This window comes from Malus domestica, chromosome 17, assembly GCF_042453785.1.
Source record: "Malus domestica chromosome 17, GDT2T_hap1".
Classification (NCBI taxonomy): Eukaryota; Viridiplantae; Streptophyta; class Magnoliopsida; order Rosales; family Rosaceae; genus Malus; species Malus domestica.
Genome location: NC_091677.1, coordinates 34,461,976 through 34,472,295, shown reverse-complemented (window position 1 = coordinate 34,472,295; position 10,320 = coordinate 34,461,976). Strand labels below are relative to the sequence as shown.

The 10,320-nt window shown below is 39.3% G+C and overlaps 1 protein-coding gene across 1 annotated transcript; it reads left to right on the top strand.

The window, feature by feature from the left end:
* The first annotated feature begins 2,077 nt into the window (after positions 1 to 2,077).
* On the top strand, positions 2,078 to 5,334 carry LOC103405969 (uncharacterized). The gene is made up of 8 exons (XM_008344996.4): positions 2,078 to 2,210; positions 2,687 to 2,848; positions 2,955 to 3,029; positions 3,123 to 3,180; positions 3,367 to 3,422; positions 3,712 to 3,774; positions 4,842 to 4,910; positions 5,016 to 5,334. The coding sequence occupies exons 2-8, from the start codon at positions 2,789 to 2,791 to the stop codon at positions 5,268 to 5,270; spliced, it is 636 nt and encodes a 211-aa protein (XP_008343218.1). The 5' UTR covers positions 2,078 to 2,210; positions 2,687 to 2,788; the 3' UTR covers positions 5,271 to 5,334.
* Positions 5,335 to 10,320: the final 4,986 nt, after the last annotated feature.

Below are 10,320 nucleotides of genomic sequence, written 5' to 3'. Positions count from 1 at the left end.
TAAAAATGGATAAAAATAAATACATGCGGGGGTGAAGCCATAAGCTGCAAAGAAAAAAAGAAGAAGACATCAACGAAAAATTATAACTGAAGAAAATTCCTTGAATCAAAGTCCCAAACTGAGCCAATCAAAGTGTTATAAACCACCTAGATGATATACTTTATCATTAGCTAAGTAATGCGCCACTTGAAAGTCGGGATACACATTAGTTAGGCAAGCCAGCAATGTTTGAAAACATGGCAGCACAAACAACCAACGATTGAGAATTGTGCCAAACTAGATTAGCTAAGCAATCGACCACAACATTTGTCTCTCAAAAGATGTGAGAGCAATAAAAAGTCATCTCACGAATAAGGGCCAAAAAAGTAAACCTTGCGTGCGAAGAATCCAAGGAAGATCAAAATCATTTGAACAAAGAACGAAAATAACATTAGAAGAGTAACTTTCCAATCAAAGACAACGCCAACCCCTCTAATAAGCAAATTCTTCACAAAAAATAATTCAATAAAGTTATGCAAAAAAAGAATTATGATGGCTAATACCTTGAAGATAACCATCAAGAAACCGACCACAACAATCCCTGAAAAATGTTTCCACAAGCAACAGGACTAGGATTTCCTGTAGACAACTTGTCTGTATTAAATTTAATCCAAATATACTATGGAGAAACCATAACACGGAAAAAATAATAGAGGTCGTACGAGGAATATGCTGAATTCCTAAAGAAGAAATGATACGAATATCTAAATCTTTAGAGTATCCCAAAATAAACTTTACACCATGAAACAACCCATAATAGATAGATATGCAAAGACAATGGAAAAAGGTTGATTGACGTTAAAATTAAACTTGTTTCTAACTATTCAAATAGCCAAAATAGTTAAGGACCCGCAAAGACTCATAGATTGTGCAACTGGCAGAAAAGGACTCACTTGAAAAATCATCCCCAAAAAACAGTCAAAGAATCTAAAAAGGCGATGATGTACCAAATTTACAAGCTAACCACTTCCAAAGTTGCTTAGAAAACTGGCACCCGAAAAAAGATAAGTAGTAGATTCTTAAGAAACATGACTTAGACAACAAGGTGCAACCTCGCGAGAAGTTTATATGAAAAAGACGCCAAGCAAAAATAGATAGTTGAGGCGAAATGACTCAAAATAACTTTTGCTCAAGCACAATTACTATGTCTCATTCAAATTAGATCATAACTAGAAGATAGGGAAAATTTATTAGAAGAATATGACTCCTAAATCAATTGTCATCAGGTCAAAGGTAAAGGATGATGCAAAATTTCTATGCTACATATGGGAATAAATCTATAAAATAATTCGACAATGACTAACTCTAAGCTTGAATAAAATTTGAAACCCAAGAAAGAACTGTACCCAAGAGAAAATCAAGATGTCTCAAGACATGAGTTCAATGATGGGAATAGGTCAGCCCAAGATAAAAAGTACTCTTATTTGCATTAACAACTTGCCCAAAGCACAACCATACTTATCCAAGAAATCCTGAAGAGAACTAACAGATGGAGCATTCCCACGATAGAAAGTAAAAAAACCATTAGTATATAAGTTATAACACATGATCAGTTGGAGGACAACAATCCCGCGGGGCAGAAATAAGAGTTATACATCTAGTAGAGCAAAGCAAAGTTAAACCATGCTCAGAGCCTCATATGCAAGACAAAAGAAAAGTGGAGGAATAGGGTCTACCTGGGATGTTGGTGAATTATAAAAAAAAATTTCACTTCACTAATCAGCACCGCGCAGGAAAAATATTTTTTTGGTAAGAAAATAAAATAATATGCTAAATACATTTATATTTTCAAGTTTGGAGCGATTTTTAAAGGAGATCATGAGGTTCTAATTTTATCACATTGTATCATGAAGTTTTAAAATTGAATTGAGTTAGATATTTTATCTCTTAGAACATCTAATCCTCTATTAAATTGATGGGTTTTTTTTTTCTTTTTTTAATTAATGTGGTGCAATGTAGCTTACACTTTATCTTATACAAGAACATCACGTATATTATCAATTTAATGAAGATTAACAATTAATCCGCCAAAAATATAAATGGATACAAATTCAAAACTTTATGGTGTAAAAATAAAACTTTCATGTTTCGTTTTGAAAATCATCCAAATCTCAAGGTGTGAAATGTAATAATATATACAATAAAATTGTTGGTTGTTTGTTAAATTATGAGTAAATTGTAGCTATGGTCCCTTAACTTTAACTCAATTGGAACAATGGTCCCTCAACTAAAAATCCATTACCTTTGGTCCCTCAACTTATCAAAACGTGCAGCTATGATCCCTCAACTAAAAATCCATTACCATTGGTCCCTGAATTTTAATTCAAGTGGAGAAATGGTCCTTTAACTTTAATCCAATTGTAGCAATGATCCTTACAATATAACTCGTTTTGACAAATGTTTTGACATAGTTGATGAAAAGAACCATAATTATACACTTTGATGAGTTGAGGGACCCTAATTATATAAATGGTCATTCCAACATAGCTTATTTTGACAAAATTTTGACAAAATTGATGAAAAGGACTATAACTACACATTTTGATAAGTTGAGGGACCAATGGTAATGAATTTTTAGTTGAGGGACCATTTCTACAATTTGATTAAAGTTGAGGTAACATTTGTACAATTTACTCTTAAATTATAGGCGCGTAGCCCGTGGAAGCAACAGACCCGAAGGACGAGTGTGAGAGCAAAAGCCAATAGGTAGAAGGAAGGATTGTGACTGTTAGTATTCGGAGTCGGAGAGATGGCCGAGGACGATTTCACACGCCCACCCCGGCTTATGAGCTTCGTCTCCGAGGAACAGGTGTTGTTATCTCTCTGAAAACCCTAAAAGCCCTAATTATCCTTTCAATCAACCATCCTAATGCAATTTTGGTGCATTAACGCTGCGTTTTGATGATGTATTGCAGTTGGATGAAGCCAAGAGAGCAAGGGGCGAACGAGTTGAGGATGGCACTGCCCAGAGAGACAGACCCCTTTTCGAGGTACGTTTCCCTTCTTATTCTTCTCCTTCTTCCATTCTCTCAGTTTCATTCGAATTTTATCAATTGTTTGTGTTTACATTCAATTAATTGCAGATTTTGAAAGAAAACAAAGACAAGAAGGATGCAGAGTTCAATGAACGTTTCAAGCACAGTGAGTGCTCCTCAAACCTCAAACTTTCGTTTCTTTCAATCACTGTATGGAGATTTAAACCTTTCATTTGATCAACATTGCATTTTGTTTGATGAAAATAAAATCAGTCAAAGAATGTTGGTGCTGCTATGCGCTCGGTGCTCGTGCTCTCTCTCACTCACTCACTCACTCATTTTCTCTTTGCAGGACCGCCCAAAGCTTTGGACGATGACGAGACTGAGTTCCTTGAAAATTTAGAGACTGTAAGACAAGACTCTATGTTTTATTATTCATTCATGTTATCAGTGTTACTCGCACTTCATTTGAAGCATTTACTTGTTGCATATCAAGTATCTGTGGATTTTCAATTTCTAATAGGGCTTTCTTAGGTTTGTAGAGTAGCTTAGTAGGATTTTATTCACTGCAGTCTTAAATTTATTCTTCTTAATTTCAAGACATTCGTCACTGCTGCTGGATGAAGTAGTTAAACAATCAACACAGCTGAGATACTAATATTATCACATGTGTTATTTTCTTGACATTCCTTTTCAGTCAAGGAAGGAATATGAGCAAAAAATTGCAGATGAGGAAGCTCAACAGCTTCTGAGTTTCCAGGTATGTTTTCAATGACATTGGAATAGTAATCCTACTTTTTACAGTCGAGGCGTCGTATTTGAGGTTTACTACTTTCTCTTCTTTTTTGGGTGAACACCCAGGGCCTCAAGGCCCAAAACAAATAAAGACTTACATCAGAAAGGCGCTATGTTGACTTCATTTCACAAAAAAGAAAAGTTTGAGAGTTTAGACTTCATTTCACAAAAAAGAAAAGTTTGAGAGTATACTTTATCTTGATTTCCTGTATGCTAGAATTTGGCAGTTTCAAAGCTTCACATATTGTCTTTAACCTTTGTATTGAATTTAGTAATAGACATACATCTATAATTTCTCGCAGTTGACCTCTTAATGCTTGAAATTCTAATGTTTGAGGTCATTTCATGGATGCATTTGATCATGAAAAGGAATCCATTTGATTTTTAGCTTTAAGTGCTTTTAAGATATACTACATTTTTCTATCTAGATATTTGGGAATGTTCAGCCAAATGAAACTCTAGGTTAGACCTCTCTTTATACTTACCTCTATGTTATGAGCACAGGTGCTCTGTTTTTAGGATAGGGTGAGTATCTGATAGGATATGACTCTTTTATGGTGAGATATGTATCCAATATGAAAGTTGAAGTACCAGTTTGAATTCTTCTTTATGTTGAATTTCGGTTTGGATATGACTGGGATATGCGACGGGTACACTGAAAGATATAACAGGCGATTTTAGAGTTTCTTAAATAGGTATGCTTTAAATTTAAAAACGTTCAAAGCTCAATTTTGAATGATGCTTTAGTACCCACCTGCTCTCCTGGTTTGACAAAAAGAGTAAAGGGTCATGTGGTTTGTTAGTTCTACTGAATAGAAGTAAAATCAATTGAATATAGGTTCCCTATTTTTTTCTCTTTTTGTATATATCTTATCCGTTATTGATGGGTATGATAAAGTAAATTTGTCCAATCCTTTTTTCGATGGGTATGAAAAATTATGATAAAGATTAGTAGAAATAGGCCAAACATGATTTCCTGGCCATTTCATTAGTCTTGTGTGACAAATTTTTTACACCAGTTGTTCATATCAGGCTGCGGTGGCGGCGAAGTCTAGCATTGTGCAAGAGCTTAAGGAAGCACCTTCGGTTCCTATAGGCCAGGTTGGTACATAAATATGAGGAATATGACAGTGCCAGAGGAGAGATGGCCTCCTCCAGTAGTTGGAAATGTTAGTTACGTTTCTGAATAAAATCATTTGGTTGCAGGAACAGAAATCAGCTGAGAAGAAGAATCCACCTCCTCGTCGATTAGGTATGATTATTAAGGTGCAGCCACAAGCAAAGAAAGCCAAAATTGATCGGGGAGGTAGTGAAGAACCTAGAAACACAATGAAAAGCCCACATGTAGATACAGAAAAAACTTTAGAGGTAATTAAGACGCTTAATGGTGGTATTGATAAGTCCAGTGTTGCTGCCAAGACAGGTCTTGTTTCCTATAGTGATGACAGTGAAGAAGACTGATAGTATTGTTCTATATGTCTTTAAGGAGCAGTTAATGTTGATTAAACTTTTTTTTTCCTTTTAATCTCTTTTGATCTCTAATAGACTCAGTAAGGCAAAGCAGGATTTAGGATAATCTGTTTCATAATAAATTTATTAATGTATTGCCGCGTTGGAGAAAAAGAAGATATAAAAGTTTGAAGTAGGACATGATCCCTCCCTGACATGGTCTATAAAAATCGTCTAAACACGATCTTTTATTCACAAGCTGCATTTGCACATCTGTCTCTATGCCGGCCTGTTTCAAATAACCGGTGTTTGTGAATCACTCTCATGTGTATCATGAAGGTCGAATCTGAAGTTAATTGGAGGAAGGAGGGCCTAGGTTTTATCATTGGAAATTAGTGCTAGGTTTTATCATTGGAAATGAGTGGTTTCTTGAATGAATATGATTTGGCTTTCGTGTGGGGAACTGGACTCTGGAATTTTAAGGGTTTACCTTCTCTCTACAGAGGGGCGCTCTTGTTTAGACAAATTAAGTGTTTGAGTCAGACTCCCTTGCCTTCGCATTTGCGGAAGAAGTCTTGTTGCTAAGCTGGTTTAGATAGTGAGCATTGCTTTTTTAGATAGATTGTGTCTGATCCTTTGTTTGACGCAAGACTCGTTATAGAAACATTGCATCGTTGCTTGAATCCTTACTCAGTTTTTTCACAAAGAGATTAACTCAAGTGAATTAATAACATCATATGACATTGCATCGTTAATTGAAAACTACTCAATTGCATGGGTCTGATACTAACTTACAAAAAATGGGTTGCATTCCTTTCTTGTTTTAGAACAAACAAAATCTTACACAACAACTCTCATTGAGAACCGTATGTTGCCTATTATCATGCAATAATATAAGCACCACGATCTTAAGAAAATTACAAAACCACAACAACAACAACAACAAAGCCTTTTCCCACTAAGTGGGGTCGGCCATATATGAATCCTAGAACGCCATTGCGCTCGGTTTTGTGTCATGTCCTCCGTTAGATCCAAGTACTCAAGTCTTTTCCTAGGGTCTATTCCAAAGTTTTCCTAGGTCTTCCTCTACCCCTTCGGCCCTGAACCTCTGTCCCGTAGTCACATTTTCGAACTGGAGCGTCAGTAGGCCTTCTTTGCACATGTCCAAACCACCGGAACCGATTTTCTCTCATATTTCCTTCAATTTTGGCTACTCCTACTTTACCTCGGATATCCTCATTCTCAATCTTATCCTTTCTCGTGTGCCCATACCTCCCACGTAGCATCCTCATCTCCGCTACACCCATTTTGTGTACGTGTTGATGCTTCACTGCCCAACATTCTGTGCCATACAACATCGCGGCCTTATTGCCGTCCTATAAAATTTTCCCTTGAGCTTCAGTGGCCTACGACGGTCACACAAACACGCAGGATGCACTCTTACACTTCATCCATCCAGCTTGTATTCTATGGTTGAGATCTCCATCTAAGTCTCCGTTCTCTTGCAAGATAGATCCTAGGTAGCGAAAACGGTCACTTTTTGTGATCTTCGCTAGATTGCTCCGGTTATTTGTGTGGATAAGTATATAAATGGATAGAGATAGGAAAGCAAACACAAGATGTACGTGGTTCACCCAGATTGGCTACGTCCACGGAATAGATGAGTTCTCATTAATTGTGAAGGGTTTACACAAGTACATAGGTTCAAGCTCTCCTTTAGTGAGTACAAGTGAATGATTTAGTACAAATGACATTAGGAAATATTGTGGGAGAATGATCTCGTAACCACGAAACTTTTAAGTACCAGAGTGTGGTATCGTCTTGACTTGCCTTATCTGTCTCATAGGTAGATGTGGCATCTTCTCTGGAAGTACTTTTCCTCCATCCAGGGGTGGTATCTGTAACTGGTGGAGATGCACAAGGTAATGTATCAATTTCACTTGAAGCTTACTTGTAGTTTCAGGCTTGGTCAAGCGCGATACAAACCATGTAGTAGGAGTCCCCCAAGTCGCCGAGCTAGAGGATCTGCTGAAAGAGGTGACAGACAAGGTAAGCAATCAGAGCTCTGGCTGATTGTTCACATTCTCCCTATCTTGCAGGCAGCATGAAGGATAAAGAGAAGAAAAATGAGAAGATATGATATGAGATACTTTTGCTTTTGAAGAAGTAACTTTCCACAGGCTTATTCTTGAACTGGGCTGGAGGGTTTTCTGGTTTCCTCCAGAGTATAAGGCCGACTGAAGAATTTGAGGGTCAAAACAAGTCCATCAAATCTAGAGTACGTTCGACCCTGCTGATATGGGATACTTTTGCTTTTGACAGAGTAGTGGATGTATCGGCACGTGTGCTGTTACGCTTGTCTCCACATGCTTCCTTGTATCCTTCTCACTTGCCCTATATGTTCCTCAGGCAGATGCGGTATCTTCCCTGGAAGCATAAGATGTTGAAGATGAGTACTTGAGAGCAATGCCAGGTAAGTAATCAGGTAAGGGGTTCCAGGCAGTCAGTTCCTGGCTGGAAGCTTGATTCCAAGTGCTGACTGATTGCTCTCATTCTCCTTGTCTTGCAGGTAAGAACAAGGCCAAAGGAAAAGACAGGGAAAAAGCATGATATGGGATACTCTTGCTTTTAACCCTGATGATATGAGATATTCTTGCTCTAGTATAGCTTGTTTACAGAGGTGTTATCGGGGGGAAAGAAAGCTGAATATTTCGAAAGGCTTCGTTGGGAGTGCCCTCTCAGATAAGAGGAAGGGTTGAGCATTTTTGCAGGTCTGCCTGTCCGTTGGGGATGGAGGTCGACATATATAGGAGTCTCCCTAACATCAAGTAATAATGCTATTCCTTTACCCTGCTTGGTCATAGCACGGTAGTGGGAGCTGCCAGCTTCACATGTTTTAACTCTGTCAGAGCACTTTGAAAAAATGGTCTGTAGTATCTGGAAAGCTGATGTTGCGTGTGAAGATTACAGACAAGCTTTATCCAAGGAGATCCAGCTCTTGAAGTTGGGAAAGTGATGCCTCTTCGGTTTTTGAACAAGCAATCCTGTCGGGGATCTAGCTCTCGAGATTCGGAGAACGATGCATCTTCAATTTTTGAGAAAGCAATCTTGCTGGGGGTCTGGCTCTCGAGATTCGGAGAGCGGTGTCTCTTCGATTTTTGAGAAAGTAATCATGTTGGGAGTCTGGCTCTCGAGATTCGGAGGGCGGTGCCTCTTCGATTTTGGAGCAAGCAATCTTGTTGGGAGTGTTTTCTCGAATGTGAGTAAAGGTTGGGCATGTTTGCTAGTCTACCTTGCCACGAAGCACAGAGGTTGACACACAGGGACTTTCCAATTATCCAGCAGTGGTACTGTTCCTTTACCCTCTCTTCGATTTTTTAGAAAGTAATCATGTTGGGAGTCTGGCTCTCGAGATTCGGAGGGCGGTGCCTCTTCGATTTTGGAGCAAGCAATCTTGTTAGGAGTGTTTTCTCGAATGTGAGTAAAGGTTGGGCATGTTTGCTAGAGGTTGACACACCGGGACTTTCCAATTATCCAGCAGTGGTACTGTTCCTTTACCCTTGTGGGTAATAATATGGTAGCTAGACCTTCAAAATTTATGTGTCTAAACTTTGTTAGTGTTGTTTCTTTGCTATTCTTTTACCCTTCTTGGTCAGAGCGATGTAGTGGGAGCTGCAAGCTTCACGTGTCTCAACTTTGTCAGAGAACTTTGGCAAAGTTATTTATGGTACCCATGAGCTACTGTTGCGTGTGGGAAGTGGGTGATTGAACAGTACGATTCATGTGCTTTCTACTTCGACAGAATGCCCATAATTTCCGCAAAGCTGAGTGTGCGTGTGACAGGTGCTGACAAGGCTGGAAAAGTAGGTGCCTCTTCGATTTCTGAGATTGGCCCTCGTGGTCTCTGAGCAGCCCAGCTTTTGAGAAAGCAAGCCTCTTCGATTTCTGAGATCGGCCTTCGTGGTATTTGAGCAGCCCAGCTTTTGAGAAAGCAAACGCCTCTTCGATTTCTGAGATCGACCCTCGTGGTCTCTGAGCAGCCCAGCTTTTGAGAAAGCAAACGCCTCTTCGATTTCTGAGCAGGCGCCTCTTCGATTTCTGAGCAGGCGCCTTTTCGATTTCTGAAGCTTCGTCGAGTGCAGATTTTTATAGGGGCTGACATTAAGTTCCAAAGCACACTTGAATATCCACCAGTAGAAGCTCCATTCTTGCACTTCTAAGATCTTGATTTGTCCGACCTCTTCTCTCTTCAAGACCTTTGAAAATGTCTGGCCCCTCCGACCGTCGTTTTGACTTGAACCTTGTTGAAGAGGCAGCCTCGCCTTCTCCAGACAACATATGGCGCCCATCCTTCGTCTCCCCTACTGGTCCTTTTACCGTTGGGGATTCCGTGATGAAGAATGATATGACCACTGCGGTAGTGGCCAGGAACCTTCTCACTCCCAAAGATAACAGACTACTTTCCAAACGGTCTGATGAGTTGGCTGTTAAGGATTCTCTGGCTCTCAATGTTCAGTGTGCAGGTTCTGTGTCTAATATGGCCCAATGCCTATTTGCTCGAACCCGCCAAGTTGAATCATTGGCGGCTGAAGTGATGAGTCTCAAACAGGAGATTAGAGGGCTCAAGCATGAGAATAAACAGTTGCACCGGCTCGCACATGACTATGCTACAAACATGAAGAGGAAGCTTGACCAGATGAAGGAATCTGATGGTCAGGTTTTACTTGATCATCAGAGATTTGTGGGTTTGTTCCAAAGGCATTTATTGCCTTCGTCTTCTGGGGCTGTACCGCTTAATGAAGCTCCAAATGATCAACCTCTGATGCCTCCTCCTTTTAGGGTTCTGTCCAGTACTGAGGCTCCGAATGATCCCCCTCCGGTGCCTTCTCTTTCTGGGGCTCTACCGACTGCTGAGACTTCTCCTAAGCAACCTTTGTGAAGTCTCCCTCTTGTTTGTTTATTTTGACTCAAGTATATGTACATATTTGTAACTTATCGGGGATATCAATAAATAAGCTTTCCTTCATTTCAACGTATTGTGTTAAATACACCAAAGCCTTCT